At 36.8% G+C, this 15754-nt stretch overlaps 3 protein-coding genes across 3 annotated transcripts; 2 read left to right on the forward strand and 1 right to left on the reverse strand.

Annotated features, from left to right (window-relative positions):
• The first annotated feature begins 315 nt into the window (after positions 1 to 315).
• Positions 316 to 6446, forward strand: LOC114523838 (GAS2-like protein 1). Its single transcript, XM_028544875.1, has 5 exons — positions 316 to 1799; positions 4119 to 4317; positions 4462 to 4670; positions 4808 to 5474; positions 5607 to 6446. The coding sequence occupies exons 1-5, from the start codon at positions 1122 to 1124 to the stop codon at positions 6188 to 6190; spliced, it is 2337 nt and encodes a 778-aa protein (XP_028400676.1). The 5' UTR covers positions 316 to 1121; the 3' UTR covers positions 6191 to 6446.
• Positions 6420 to 9992, reverse strand: LOC114523839 (septin-1-like). The gene is made up of 12 exons (XM_028544876.1): positions 9940 to 9992; positions 8845 to 8940; positions 8652 to 8738; positions 8407 to 8530; positions 8069 to 8197; positions 7803 to 7920; positions 7630 to 7731; positions 7407 to 7503; positions 7270 to 7318; positions 7047 to 7160; positions 6849 to 6924; positions 6420 to 6750 (listed from the first exon to the last, which is right to left on the reverse strand). The coding sequence occupies exons 2-12, from the start codon at positions 8936 to 8938 to the stop codon at positions 6685 to 6687; spliced, it is 1056 nt and encodes a 351-aa protein (XP_028400677.1). The 5' UTR covers positions 8939 to 8940; positions 9940 to 9992; the 3' UTR covers positions 6420 to 6684.
• A 91-nt stretch (positions 9993 to 10083) lies between these two features.
• On the forward strand, positions 10084 to 11492 carry LOC114523740 (rho-related GTP-binding protein RhoA-B-like). The gene is made up of 3 exons (XM_028544769.1): positions 10084 to 10192; positions 10292 to 10348; positions 10728 to 11492. Exons 2-3 carry the CDS (start codon positions 10297 to 10299, stop codon positions 11345 to 11347), a joined length of 672 nt encoding a protein of 223 aa, XP_028400570.1. The 5' UTR covers positions 10084 to 10192; positions 10292 to 10296; the 3' UTR covers positions 11348 to 11492.
• The last annotated feature ends 4262 nt before the right edge of the window (positions 11493 to 15754 follow it).

A 15754-nucleotide genomic window follows, 5' to 3' on the forward strand; every position in this document is an offset into this window, starting at 1 on the left:
AGAAAGTATTCTTTCACTTCAGTCATGCAGTTGGTTCCAATCAAGTTCAGGATTATTTCAGCCTAATATCCAAAGAACCTTTATCCACTTCTGGCGATGATAGTTTATCGAAGTATAGCTAGCTTTAATATTAAGTTCTAGACTGTTCTTCCTAGAGGTCCAACAACCACAAGGATCGTCTCGTTCAATTAATCCAGTAGAGGTTCAGTTTGCACTGGTGCAACAGAAGAGCTTCGAACTATTTAAGCTTAGTTTATGCATACTGGATGGATAGATCAACGATTTCAAAAGTAATAAAATGAAATCAAAATTTCATTTTCAGGATTATGTACGTTCACTTCCTTGCAAAGGTTATTCTAGGCGTCTCGCTAGGAACGAGGTTTATTCTTTGATCTCTTTTTCTTTGTTTACACAACCATCTTGTGGAGTTGTGTCGTAAGTACACAATGACATTTGAATATAATTATTATTTAAATTAGCTAAACAACGTGTAGAACATCTTGATAATGTTTTTTATTTACAAAAGGCTTAACAGCCACTTCACTATCATAGCGCAAAATATCGACAAAAACCTTGCAAAGCAGAAACGTGTAATTTTCAAACATTTAACAGCCATTTAACAAATATAACATGCACTGTTTATTTAACGAATTCTATTAATATATTCTCCCCGTGGGTAGATTATTGAATACTAATGAAAGTGGGCCATATGAGTTGGCAAAATATTCATCTCTTTGTTTCGTTTCGCTTGATATGAAAACGGAAGACTTTACCGAATGAAAACAAAGGCTTAGTATAGTCACGGCACATGCCTTGTATAAATTAACCAGACTTTCAACGTACTTTATCAAGTATCATATATCTTGTGTCTCGTTGGGTGGCAGATATTTGACACTTGCTGTTGAAAGCCTATCCTAAATCGGCCAGTTCTTACTGATTGTAAAGATTTTTGTCTTTAAAAAACATCGTGACCAAAGTCCTGCGATTATTCTACGTCTATCGTCAGGTCAATACCGAATAGACAATATACGAAGCTCCCATGAATAATTACTGAATTTCAGAGTTAGGGAAGTACGGTACGTGTATTAATACAGCATTAATTCAGGTGTCTGGCTAACAGAATGAGCGAAATATGGCGAGACGAAGTCCACGAGAAAGATCGAAAGGAAAAACTCGCCACTTATCTCTTCGCAATGAAAGAAGATCTGTCAGAATGGATTGCTGGACTTATGAATATATCTGTAAGCGCAGATACATTCATGAGTGTTTTGGATAACGGGATACATTTATGTCGCCTCGCGAACATGATTCAAAAAGCAGCTGAAAAATACTTGGCAGAAAACGCCGAATCTTCGCTGAAGTTGCCAGAATTTGTACCAACGTACAATGAACGTAGAGCTAGCCATGGTTCATTCGTTAGTCGAGACAACGTCGCGAATTTCATTCGTTGGTGTCGAGCGTTGGGAATTACCGATGTTATTATATTTGAGTCTGAAGATTTGGTTTTACATAAATTTCAAAAGCCTGTTATATTAACTTTACTAGAGGTGGCAAGAAGGGCTTCTAAGTTTGATATAGAGCCACCAGATTTGGTTATAATGGAGGAACAGATAGATGAAGAGATTGCTCTAGAAGCACAGGCTATTGCTCTGGAACAAACGGGGGAAGATGTTACTCCAGTATCACAAGTTCGACTACAAAACAATTGCGATGCTACAAAGCCTGTTGTTGTGAAATCCAAGAAGAAACACGCCAAACAAAAGGTCAAGAATTTCATCCCAAAAAATCTCGACACTTTGGTAAGTTGATTACGTACGTTTTTGGGCCACATGCATGCATGTATGCAGTAAAAAAACTAGATGATTATTCGCACTTTTTGAAATAAAATAAATTCCCATTATATCTGCCGTTGGTAGCTAGAAAGATTGCAATTTTCATAAAGTAAATTTCTTTCATCCAAATCCTAAATATATGCGATAAAGCTTATGTCCACTGAAATATCGTGTCATCGTCTTACACTTGAACTTGTGTAGATACGGAATTTTTACGGAATGCCATCTTGAAATGTCATGTTTAATATTACCAAGTATTTTATACAAGTGCTATATTTCGTAAACTATGTCTTGTATAAAATATAAGCTAAAAAATCGTAGTGAAGCTGGATGATTAAATCGTTAAAACGTCCAATTTCTCACGGAAATATGATTGTTAATTTTCTATCCGGAAAAATGAAAATATCGAACACATTGTCTTCATTATATCACTTTCCCTTCCTAAGCGATTTTAGTCCAAAATATTTGCCCATTAAAACCCGACTAAATATATTTAGGAAGACATTTTGAACATACACGAATGCTCAAATTGAGTGGAGTTAATGAATGGGATATTTATCGGTCGACCAATAAATGAAAATTTACTCCATGTGACGAGAAATGAGTCTGCTGCTGTAATTTACGATTCCTTAAAACATGTCATTAATACGGAAACATCCTTTCATCTAATAATTTTGCTGAGAAAGGCTGCCCTTTGAAGAATTTGATTTGTTTTTGGAACTTTATTGGAAATTTGTATTGCGTTTCCTCGTGTCTTAATCGATGCATTTGTTGAAAAATTCAAAAGTATGGCGCAGGGAGATAGCATGCAGCAGCAGATGTTTAAAATGAGCGATATTGTCTCTGCTTTATTGTTCGCTGTTCTCTGTTTTTCTGTAGTTATTTCTATTCAAAATGTTGCCCAGAATTGACACTTTGAGTTAAAAAAAAAAACTTAGAGACGTTGCTTGACGCCAACTAAAACATTCAGATATATTTTCTCTGTGGTTTCTTACGCATTTCTTTATAAATAAGTCATTGAATGTCATATTTGATTGTTCGTCCACTCCTGCATATAAGTTTAGATACTTGAGTATGCGCAAGTTACAACTCGATATATCGACATAGAGCGAATATTACTTTTTTTTAGCCTATTGTATGCCGTTGAAACAAACCATTGTTCATCGGCATTCACCGAATGCGTCCAGTTTATGAGTTAAGAATCCCCAACTGAGATAAGAGAAGAGAGACTATGGTTTTTGATTAGTTATTGCAAGGCTGGATATAATAATTTTTGCAGGTGGCAATCCTCATTAACATGTCTGCGTTCAAAACAAATAGTTTGTATGTGGTTGTCTGATGAAGATCTAAATTTAAACTGAAGAATTTGAGGCCCACTGTAAGAAATTCTTTTTGAGCCACTGAAAGATGACAGCTATAATACTAGTACTGTTGTTGAACAAGCCGGGAAAATTCTGATCATGATAATGGGATATCGGCGCGCATGCAAGCACAATATTCTGTTGTCATATTATATTGATACTTTGATATCACATCTTTCAACTGTGACACCGAGCTTCGTTTCCTGTACTTTGTGTAATTTTCTGATTATAATTTCATCAACGTTGCATGTCAGGAAAATAGATTATGTCGCTCAACTTTTTCAAATAGATTTCTCTTATATATTAGCCTTGTGTTAATGTAATGTCTCTTATTTGACGAGGCAAAATTGTCAGCTCGACTGTACCTAACCTCGAAACGCAAATTATGAAAATACATGATCTCAAGAAGATTCTGAAATCCTCTAAAAATGTGATAAGTCGAGAAGGAAGTGAGCAAATTTCTAGTTTAATCATGGACGAGTTTACGCTACACGTCTGGGCAAATCGTTTTTTATCTGCTTAACTAAGGCGCTAAATTCCATAGTTAAATGAAAATCACCTTCAAAATACTAAAACATCAGTCACGACAATGAGCTATGTATCTAACCAGCAGCTCTTTAAAACATTACAAATGTTTTGCGGTCACCTTTCGTGAAAACTGAAAGACACTTCATATCAATTTTGTCAGTTAAAAAACTATTCGTTTGAAGTGAGAAGTTGCAAAGAACTAAACTATGAAAGTGGAGCCGACATAACATAAAGAAATCAAGCGGAATGAGCTTTCTCAAGAGACGGGAAAACCATTGTCTTCTTCACAGCTCAATATTTCCTTCAAAAACTATCGCATTATTCTTCGCTTCCTTCATTAAAATAAGATCATTCTCTCTTGTTTCGTCGTTAATTATTTCCCATATTTTTAATCAAGGTGAAAGAAGTGGTTCAACAATGCACATGTGAGGATTCGTTTCCTGTTGAAAAAATTGCCGACGGAAAATATAAGATTGGTGAGAACAGAGTTCTTATCTTTGTTCGAGTGATGAGGAACCACGTGATGGTCCGCGTGGGAGGAGGATGGGACACACTTGAGAATTACATTCAAAAACATGACCCGTGTCGAGCTGGAGGTGAGTGCATGGTGTATTTCTTACGTGACATGTTTGCATATCGTGCGTGCATAGCTCATGACACAGAACACGTATGAGGAATAGTTGCTTAAGGATGGTCCAAAGTTCTAGATTTTCATTTAAGAATTGTTTTTGCTGTTCCAGGACGTTCAAGTATTACGACTGGTGGTGGAAGGCAACGTTCAAAATGCCAGACACCAAACCATCAGCAGCATCATCACCATCATGACCACGAGAACACCATTCTTCATTCAGCCAGTAACACAAGTGTTGCTAGTAATGACAGTACTTCCTCCAGCTCTTCCTCGGTATCACGGCTGTCCCCAGTCAATAACAACAACAGCGTTTTACAGGTATGTATGTGTTGTCACGAATTTGTACATAAGTTATAGCTTTGTGAACATGATATCTATGTAACTCCCTGAGTCCCTCATTACAACTTCATACTTTCTTGTGTAAACAAAGGCTGAAAGTCTGTTGTATTGTTTAGGGTATGGTGTGCGTGTTTGGAGAGTCTGGTTCCCATCCGGAGATTGTTTCCTTAGAGAAAACATCTCCATCAAATGAGCAAACCAAGTTACTAAACCCTCCTGCTAAAAGTTCGGCTAAGAGAAAAAATAGTGCACCTTCAAAACAATCAGGGGGAGGCAAGGACCTGGGATCAAGAAATAACAGTTTGAATGATGTTAGAGATAGTGGGATTGTGGTTGGAAGAACGAAACACTCAAGTAATAAAACACCTGTTAAAAACACTCAGGCATCGCGGGCTAGCCTTCAACAAGCTGACCTGACTTTCAGCAGGTCTAAAACAAGTGATGCCATTCTAAGTCGCTGTAAACGACGCGAAACTGACAGCCCAAGTTCTGTCATGAAACGACGCGGTAATGGAAATCTTTCGCGCGAACCTTCCTCGGAGAATATGAGGAGACCCAAATCTACAGGACGTCGGAAAAGCGTCGGTAAGCGATCGCCGGAGATTCGTCGAAGGTCGGCAGTGTCGCCGGCTCCAGCGCGAAGGAAACTGGAGGATGAATATGAGGCGAGTGCTGTGAAGAAGAATGATATGAAAGCTGAGAGAAAGAGCGCTTTAAGAAAAGATTTGAATGAAAATAATTTGATGTTCTCACGATCATTTTCTGCTGACACAATCATGCGAGGTAAAATTTATCGTTGCTTTATTGCTTGAAATAGTGCGTCAATGGTGCATGCGCTTAATTTGACACCTCTGTTTGTCAATTGAATTCAGTTCTCTGCCCCGATTATTGAAAAGATACGTGTTATTATTTTAGGTCGTGGGGCAAGAAGGCAAGCTGATACACCGCAAAATTCTCCACGAAACTCCATGATAAGAGAGTATGGAACACCCTCAAGGATTCCAGGGCCTGTCACTACATATGGGAAACCAAGGGCATTCAATAGGACTTACAGGTTGAATGATGGGTCTTCGAGTGCCTCGAATGGGGTGAACGATGGATCATTAGCAAATGGGGATGAGGGTTCAATAGAGATATCAAGGGGTAACAATAGGTTGGATCAAGGGATAAATAAGTGCATCCATTGTGCTAGTCGAAGCTGTACATGTGATGAAGGTTTTATAGACGATGAGGTCACACGCACGCCGTTACGGCCAACCAGTTTGTTCCATAATCATCACAATGACTTGGATTATAAAAATAAAGACGCTAATTGCAGTTCTAATGGTAATTGGAATGGTAATAATCATCTCAACTACGAGAATTCTATGTACTTAGACATTCCTCAGCAACATAATGGTGATGGATTTTCAGGGAATTCAGACTCACTAGAATGGAAGGATGTTGTGACGGATATTTTGAACTATGAAGAAAACAGAATCACAGATAAAAATTTATGACTTTACTCATGTTAAATTAAGATTGGGTTAAAAGAAAGGGGGGATAAAATTCCTATGTTATTTATTAGTTTTGATGGAGAAAGATAATGTATATTTAAAACGGGGAATTGGAAGGATGGAACACTTCAGAACAGCCTTTTTTTTGCGTAATTCACTCTCTGAAATCATGTAAGAGCCTTTAATTACATAAATATCCAAGTTGTGTTATTTTTCTTTTGTAGTAAACGAACATCAATAAAGTATTTATAACAAAGAATGTGCCCAAGATGTTGTATGCGAGCTGACCAATACAACAAAATTTATATAAAGATATTAACTAGAACTCCATATACAAAAATATACACGAATAAGTGATATTGTTTGCATCTACATCATGACGGTATAGTCTTCATCTCATATGATTGTTTTGCACAAGCAGTAAATTAAGATATACATGTAGCTACTGTTTATATCAAAAATAATTCGGTAATCTAGCTATGAATAAATCTAATATGTTAAATATTAGTTCCTTCCTGCATTTGCTGTTTCATTTTCGCCAACATCTCTTGCATTCGTCGCAGCTGAAAAAGAAACGAAGATCAGTTAGGGCAAAACTCGTTCACGATAAGAACCTATGCAGGCAATGGTGATCTTGACGGATGAATCTTGAGAGACTTACCTCGGCCTCTTTTTCTAGCAACATTTTGTCTTTTTCACTCAGTTTGTCTGTGTCGGCAGCACTAGCTTCGCGCCCTCTGCAAAAATATTTCAACCGTTTTACAGCCTGTTATTAATGCTCAGGTTTACTGGATTGTACCAGAAGTCTTCATAGTTCTGGGACAATTGATTAAATATTGGAAGAAATCCAGAACGATACCTTTTAACATTTCGTTGAACAGTGTTGTTACCATCGCCTACTGAGAGACAGTTTGCCCGATAGTTTTCATAATGTACGTCCTGGGTCACCTCTTTCAAGTCCTGCATGTGAGTACTAAGTACAAAGAGATCGTGGACTAATGTAATTTCAGTTTTTACTTAAGAACGTGAATCATGTTACATTGCTATAACCTCACGTTTCAGTTTATTAGTATTTTACGTACATCAACATTGTTCTGAGTTTAACAAAATCCGAGTGTTTTGGGTTCTCAACTGAAAAAGAGGAAATAGTTATTAGGAAGCGTGACCAGGGAAAAGATCCTTGAAAGATACGAGATTATCAACCTTGAAGGGCACCCACCTTCCACCACTCCCCAGGGGTAGCGTCTTCCTCGAACCTTTTTGCCTTGGACCTCAACTGTTGCATTGCTTCCCACAACTGCAAACGGCATAGTTGCCTGAAACATTTTACAAATTATCACTGTTTCATCAAAAGCGCCGCACAAATATGTGATAATCAAACTTTTGTTTGGTACACTCTTGTAACTAACAACTCGTATTTTTAAATCCTAAACGTCTCTTACTCTCAAATCTTCCGTTTGTTTCTTGTAATCATCGTCTTCATCATCATCACAATATGGAAGCTGATAAATCTGAATTTCATACTTCTGAATCTCATGGATTATCTGAGAAATATTTCATTATTTTATTTAACGATTGATTGACTGATACAGAGGAACACAGACAGACAAAGCACCTTTTTCTTCAATTCCCGAAGCTCTTTCTGTGTCAGAGTATCTGCTTTTCCAATAACTGGAACTATGTTCACACGACTATGCAACTGTTTCATGCAATCTATGTCGATAGGCTGCAGTCTTAACAAAGAGAATAAATAAAGCATGATTACAATTGTACAGAAACCATCCAGGCTTTGATATAAAGTTTATCCATATAGCAACTCTAGTTGTAGTCCAAACTGGGGGTATTTGGACCACTCAACATGACTCCATCAGTGATGCTTACCCAGTAGGAGAAATGAAATAAAAACAACAATGAATTCTATTATCAACAATATTTCTTCGGTTGAGTCCAGACTCGTCCTTGAGGTAAGTGTTGAACTGATTGTTGACGTAATCCAGAATTGGTTTATAACTAGAAAATAACTTCACAATATCAGAGCTGGTAAAAAATTATATTTTGAATATTATCAATGAAATCAGTTACACATGTACGTGTATCATATATGCTGGTGAGGTGTTGTGGTCTGATTTCAATTAGAAGAATTGATGATCGATTTCATGGACCGCTAGGAATGCAGGGAGGGGAGTTTTTGATAACTAATCCAACTTTTCAACTTATACCATTCAGAGTTATCAAGGCTGTCACCAAATCCAGGGGTATCAACAACTGTCAGTTTCAACTTCACGCCTCTTTCTTCTATTTCAACAGTTGATGATTCAATGTCCACAGTCTTTTTAAGCCTCTCTGAAAAGAAACAAACACACCCAGAGCAATAAATTATTTTGCAATAATACTTTCTTAATACTTAAATATGAAGCATGTCACTGTTTTTCATAATTGTTGAGTTGATATGCATAAAACAAACCTGATACTGGTGGGATTTCTCTGTCTGAGTAAAGATTGGTCAGAAAAAGGCTGTTTATTAGAGTGGATTTACCCAGGCCAGATTCACCTAAGAAGTATTAATGGTTACACTTTTGATTACACCATTGAACTGGCTTTATAACAGAATATAAATACGATAAATTGGTTATGGATCTCTAGTACCATGTACGTACCAACTACCATCAAAGTAAATTCAAAACCTCGTTTCACAGACTTTCTGTGAACTTGATTAGGAAGGTTTGCAAAGCCAATATAATCTGCTGCCATTTCTACAAAATCAATCCAATATATTTTATAAAAATTTTCACTTTTGATCTAAAATGATGAAGATATAAGAGGGCTTTGCATAAAGCATGCTTTAATTATATAAGGTCAGAATTAGGAAGTATCACAAATTCTTAGTTTTTCTTTTAACCTGCCACACAATATTTCATTCACAGGTAATATGTAATATACACCTGCAGACTGCAGTTCATAATCATGCAATTCAATTGTGAACTGTTATAATATAATACACCTAGTGTGACATACATGCACTGAGGTTCTCCACATACAGGGCTTGTAACCATTGGCATACTACCATATTATAGGGTTTTTTTAAAAGCGAATCAATCAAAGCAATTTATCACATTGTCTTGAAAACAATGCAGCGATAAGATTAAAGTATTTATGGTCCAACGTCGATGCTATATTCCACCATAACGGAAGTGAAAATATAAAAATATGTTTTTTATTTAAAGAACCTTTCTTCTCTAATGACTAGGAAAAATCCGTACCGATCTTCGTGAGAACTGCTTAGAAACAAGAAACAGTCTTTCATATTCTCGCTAATAGTTCTCCTACGATTTTCAAGATTAAATTGTACATACTTTTGTTCAAAGTACACAACTGTTGCAGACAAGGTTGAAAGATCGGCTGATTTTGAGCGCAAATATTGATTTTTTTTTTCATCATCTTCGGCTTTTACAACTATCACACTATTGACAGAACACCATCGATGAAAAATGGAAACAATTTGTGAAAATAAAGAAATCTGAACAACATTTTTGCTGCAAACAATATTTTACAATACATGGTACTTAAAATGCAACAGTCGCATTGGCATCCTCGCAGAATACAATTGTCTGAGTCGAAATTTCAGGAGAAATTTTCACGCGATCGCTGTAAATTTTTAACATGCTATGCATTTATATAAAAGCTATAAACCTGTAAGATTTGGTGGGAAAAAATTGATAGATAAAACAAAAAATAGAAATAATTCAACTTACTACTCTGGATTCTTTGCGACTTTGACAGTGCGTTGGAATTTTAATTATGTTATCCTTGGTTTGAGAGCCTTCGCTTCCAGGCAATGCGGTTTCTACGTTACAATGTTTCCCACCCTAGTCCCCTAGTGGCTATAAATTGTAAACTTTATAAAGATCATTTTTAATACGAAGTTGAGTAATTTCCGCTTTTTTGATTCATTTTATTTGCTTTCGAGGAAAGGATGCTCGCTCTAAGACATCAGATACATAAGAGGTTAGTTTTTGAGAGACTCGATTTGGTTTTCGAAGAATCAGTGAAAACAATTTATATATAGTTTTAATGATAATTTTATACTGTCTCTACTCTGCACAGGTGAGATGTGTGTCCATTGTGAAATTCCTTCAGACGTTAAAGAAGCGTTTTACAATGGTATGTTTATTGCTTCTTATATCTTAGTTTCAGTACATTTGTATGTTCACCAGTAATCAGCCTATAGGGGGATTCGGGTGCCTAGATGAAAGATAAAACCTAATACCTCCCCCCCTGCTTTGATATAACCAGGGCCGTAGCGAGTAGCTTAATTAGGGGAGGGTGTATATTCATAAATCCGTCTTATGTCCGACTGATTTCTTTTGTACGCTATTGTTCCTGCGGTAGATAAACATGAGCATATGAATATACACCCCCCCTGATTAAGCGGTCTAGCTGCGGCCCTAGATATAGCCTTGGATATGAAAACAGTTTGAATGGATATTTTTGTAGTTATAAGAAAGAACTAATTTAGATATAACTTTTTCATGACATTTAGGAAATCCAGCATTGAAGAAATCAAAGGAAAATGATGATATTTTATATCTTCAGGTAAACATCGTTGGTGACCAAGGATGTGGCAAGACCTCCCTTATTGATGCATTTAATGCTGATAAATTTCCATCAATTACCTCAGTGTCTCGTTACTCTCGTTACAAGCTAATGGCTGTGAATAATATTCCTGTTGAGTTGGTAATTTATGATACAATTGGGATAGAAGATTATGATGATGTTAAGACAAGATCTTTAATGTTAATGTTCTCAGAAGTAAACATTTTATGTTATTCAATTGAGTCAAGAGAAAGTTTTGAAAGTATTTCCAGTCTATGGTGGCCAGAGATAAAAGCTGCTCGCATAAGAAAACCATTTTTATTAGTTGGACTGAAAAAGGACCTTCGTCCTGGCAAACAAACACATGAGTGGGTGAAAGCTAATGAAGGCAAAGCACTTGCAAAATATATTGGTGCTGTAGGTTTTTCAGAGTGCTCATCAGTTACTAATGAAGGAATCAACGAGATTTTTGAAATGGCAGTAAACAAGTGCGATAAAGTAGTAAAAAAGAAAGGGGAGCTCAAAAATCAAGCTTGGAAGTATCTCTGTTGTTACAAGAAAGACTAATAATTATAAAGCAATTGAAATAAAAATAATTTTATATTTCAATTTTGCCCTGATTACCGGATGATGTTTGGAATGACACTGGGAAAGGATACAATTTTGTAGTTTGGCATAGTGATAAAAACAATATATTTTTTTTCTTAAAACACCTCGTAGTCTACCTGCTATATCCATTGATATTTGTTTTAAATACATACATAGTTTGACTGATATTTTTGGCTGCATATAAAGTTGTAAACTGATTTAACGCAATCTCATATAACTTGTGAAATGGGTGCAATTTTCCACGGGTGGAAAGGGTCGGCTGGCGGCTATTTTTTATCTACAAAACGCTGAAAATTTTATAATTGAAAGGACGAAGCATATGAGAAAATAAAGACCCTCAAATAACCCAAAAACCAATCAGGTATTTCAGTGGTTCGAATTCGGAGTTTGCAAATATCAAAAGATAAAAAAATGGTAACAGAAAATTGCTACCAAGTACCGAGAAAAAAAGTTATTATAGTTTTAGTTTGAAACATCGATTAACGCGAAAAGCGAAGGCTTTTTTTATCAAACTAAGGGTCTGTTTGCATGGAGCAAGTTATCTCTGCTAGGCGAGGTAAAAAGCGCATCACATCAAAGGTTTAACCTGATTAGTCTTTCATTATATGCAGTTTTCACCTCGCCTAGCCGGGATAACTCGCTCCATATAAACAGGCCCTAATGGCCCTAAGACTCGCAACGGACAATAGAAATATGCAAAACATATTTATTTGGCTAATTTATATTCATTCCGGGCAAATCTGGCATTAGTGGATTATCTATTGTTTTAATGCGTTCATTGTTCGTTGTCGTTGGAATTTTCTTTGTCTTTGAAGTAATAAAAGGCGGTTGAATCTAGACGAAACTCAGTCTTTGCAGTCTCGAAATGGAAGCATCAGTCGAAGAAGTTCAGGAAAAGTTGGAAGAGTCTTGCTCAGGTACATGGTGATGGTTGGTTTGAAGTTTGAACAGCTGTTGGTTTGATCATTGATTTCGTAAACAAATTGACTGATCGCTGTGTTGATTTGAATAGCGTGGGAAGACGTGAGCGAGTGAAGTTATATTCTTGCCGATTTGTACTGCTTTATCTTGTATATTTCGATTGAAAATGTCAAATGCAAGTGAGCTGTTACTTTAATTTAGTTTTTCCTTGCTTATTTGATTTCAGAACGAACTACGGCGCCGAAAGATGGGGAAGGAGAAACGTAATGGCTTGCTCGCAGCGAATAATAGGTATTGTTCTATTAATATTTGTGTATTTTGCATTTGTGACTTGAAAAACACGTTTGTACTTTGTTTAGGGACAGTCAGGGTGGACGAAACTAGAATAGTTTTGATATAAAGAAATGAATTAGAACTTTATGACTGAAACTAACTTTCCAGGCTGGCCCTATTCGTTTTTCGGACAGGGTTGTCCAAAGGGAATGCTCGTCGGATTGAAACTCCTATATAATGCAGCCTATATGATTATTTGTATTGCTATATGAATGTACTTTATGCTAGACTTCTCTGTCCTTTTGTTTTACCAAAGTTTTGTTTTTTTAGAACGAAAGAATCGTAAAGAGATGTCGGACATGCCTTATGACAACTATGCACGCAAATACAAAACTCGATTTCGACAATATGCATGAGTAAAAATTGCATGGAATTTGGCTTTTTTGACTGAGATATAAACTGAACACTCTTCTGTTTATCTCCTTCATTTTCAGGTTTTCCGCCTGTGCATGATTTTTGCATGAGGTCTGGTCGTATCAAGCGCATGCGGAGTGAATACAAGTGATTCTGGGGCCCCAATCACTTGTGTTTTCTCTATCTTGACGACTATATAGTCCGGACAAAAATATCGCTCAGAGAGCGCCTAAAACATAAAAACATGAAATATGTATTTCTAGAAGGAGATGATAGTCCAGTGTTCTTGTTTTTTGTACCAAAACGTGCATGACATTTTGTATTCGCGTGCGCAATGCGAAGGCCTTACGAGTGACAGACGTTGGAGTGTTGGAGGTTCGGTATAATATATCCTGAGTGCTTTATACATAAGTGACATTTCTCTCTTGGAGATTATTCATATCACACATTTGTTGTCAGATGATGAACGATCGTGGCAGGATCAGATGTTGAAGAATCGTCGTATGATCAGATGGTATGGTATGGTGTGGTGTGGTATTGTATGTATGATATTGCTACTAAGTGGTATTTGTGACTTGAAAATTAATGTCGTATCTTTTTGATAACGTATCGTTGCAGGATCAGATGATGAAGGATCGTCGCAGGATCAGATGTTGAAGGATCGTCTCAGGATCGGATGGGATGGTATGGTATGGTGTGGTATGGTATGGTATCCATGGTATGGTGAGATATTGGTACTTAAGTGATATTTGTTACTTGGAAATTAATATCATATCTTTGTTCTAAAGTATCGTTGCAGGATCTGATGTTAAAGGATCGTCGCAGGATCAGTGATGAATTAGATGTTGAAGGAGCGTCGCAGGATCAGTGATGAATTAGATGTTGAAGGAGCGTCGCAGGATCAGTGATGAGTTAGATGTTGAAGGATCGTCGCAGGATCAGTGATGAACTATAGATGTTGAAGGAGCGTCGCAGGATCAGTGATGAACTAGATGTTGAAGGATCGTCGCAGGATCAGTGATGAACTAGATGTTGAAGGAGCGTCGCAGGATCAGTGATGAATTAGATGTTGAAGGAGCGTCGCAGGATCAGATGGATCGTCGCAGGATCAGATGGATCGTCGCAGGATCAGATGGATCGTCGCAGGATCAGATGTTGAAGGATCGTCGCTGGATCAGATAGTATGGTATAGTATGGTATGATATTGGTACCTAAGTGATATTTGTGACTTGGAAATTAATGTCAGTCATATCTTTGTGATACAGGATCGTCGCAGGATCAGATGTTGAAGAATAATCAGATGTTGAAGGATCGTCGCAGGATCAGATGTTGAAGGATCGTCGCAGGATCAGATGTTGATGAATCAGATGTTGGACGATGAGACAGATGTACAAGTAGAAGCTGGTTGAGGTATTATTACAATTATTTACATACCATAGGTAGAGTAATGCATGATTAATGTAGTGCATGGTTTATTCCTGCTGGTGGTCTAACCTAGTATATTCACACATCAAGTGACATTTTAACCCTTTCGATAATGCATGATGACAGGAAATTTCTCACAGCTCTTATGAGGGCGTTTTTGAGGTTTCTCGAGGAAAAGTTTTTGTCACTTGGTGTGAACGACTTAAGGTGGTCTTATTATATTCTTATACAAAGAAAGTTTTTCCTTTTCATTTCGAAAAATATGAAAACGTTATTGAAAAATGTTTATATTTTTTCCTTATAAGACCACCTTAATGCGGCTGCGAGAGCGTGATGCATGAGGGGCTTTAAAGCGTTGAAATGGAAATAAAATGCAATTTGCATTTATGATATTATCGAATTCGTATTGGCCTAATTTTAGATTAATACGAATGTAATCGCGAGTACTTATATGATTATATTATAACTCTGTTCAGCTTATTATAATGAGCATTCAATGGCAACAAAAGCTTTTGCATGCAATTTTGAAGTTTGAAATGAAGAAGAAAAAATCACTATTTGATGTTCAGACACTACACTCTTCTGTTTCCCTTGTTGTTTTTGATTTTTCGGATTGCATGCAGTTCCTTATACCTTTGAGTAACTTGATGAAGTTTGTATGAGAAGGAAAATATACCCTGCTATATTACATGATATTAAATTGCATGATAACTGGACTTGTTTAATGAAGGGTATCTGGGGGTATGTTGAACTGTGGGTTACATTGTATAGTACCCTCTTAGCTAACGAAGATCCTTTGCATTTTGACACACTTACAACGTTTTTTAAATTTTTACACGCCTCACCGTCGCGATGTTGTTGAAGATGAAGAACGCAACTGTTTTGAACGAAGCAGAGAAGAATGTAAAATACTGTCCAGCAAAGGTAATTATACGGTTCGAGGTAAAGGATATTATTGATTGTTGTAGTATAATGGTGATATTGAGTAACTTGCATGACCAGGGTGAATGAAAAGGGTGCATGAGGTCCATGTCTTAACAGAAGAGTGTTGTCGTCTACATCGGTTTTAAGATGAAAAAGCATGCAAGTCGTGAATATGAAGTATTTTCTTTCCAAAATGCCGGATAATTTGAATAATTGAAATTTTTGTTGCCATTGTCAGACGAAGCGCAGCTTAATTTCTAAAAGCCGAGTGTTTTTGTGCGCTAGACCACCAGCAGGGTCGAGAATTGCATGGAAATTTCTAGAACTCTGTTCGGAAGTCGGATGAGCGAAACTGAAACGGTGAACAATAGATGAAAACTAAACTGTCATTGCGGACGATTTCTAAAA

This window comes from Dendronephthya gigantea, unplaced genomic scaffold, assembly GCF_004324835.1.
Source record: "Dendronephthya gigantea isolate DGI-Jeju-01 unplaced genomic scaffold, DenGig_1.0 000028F, whole genome shotgun sequence".
Lineage (NCBI taxonomy): Eukaryota > Metazoa > Cnidaria > Anthozoa > Malacalcyonacea > Nephtheidae > Dendronephthya > Dendronephthya gigantea.

Coding starts and splice junctions, on each gene's coding strand:
- LOC114523838 (XM_028544875.1), top strand. CDS start 1,122: ATGAGCGAAATATGGCGAGACGAAGTCCACGAGAAAGATCGAAAGGAA. Junction 4,318..4,461: donor TGACCCGTGTCGAGCTGGAG/GTGAGTGCATGG, acceptor TTGCTGTTCCAG/GACGTTCAAGTATTACGACT. Junction 5,475..5,606: donor TGCTGACACAATCATGCGAG/GTAAAATTTATC, acceptor TTATTATTTTAG/GTCGTGGGGCAAGAAGGCAA.
- LOC114523839 (XM_028544876.1), bottom strand. CDS start 8,938: ATGGCAGCAGATTATATTGGCTTTGCAAACCTTCCTAATCAAGTTCAC. Junction 8,739..8,844: donor ATTTACTTTGATGGTAGTTG/GTACGTACATGG, acceptor AATACTTCTTAG/GTGAATCTGGCCTGGGTAAA. Junction 7,504..7,629: donor AACAAACGGAAGATTTGAGA/GTAAGAGACGTT, acceptor AAAATGTTTCAG/GCAACTATGCCGTTTGCAGT.
- LOC114523740 (XM_028544769.1), top strand. CDS start 10,297: ATGTGTGTCCATTGTGAAATTCCTTCAGACGTTAAAGAAGCGTTTTAC. Junction 10,349..10,727: donor TAAAGAAGCGTTTTACAATG/GTATGTTTATTG, acceptor CATGACATTTAG/GAAATCCAGCATTGAAGAAA.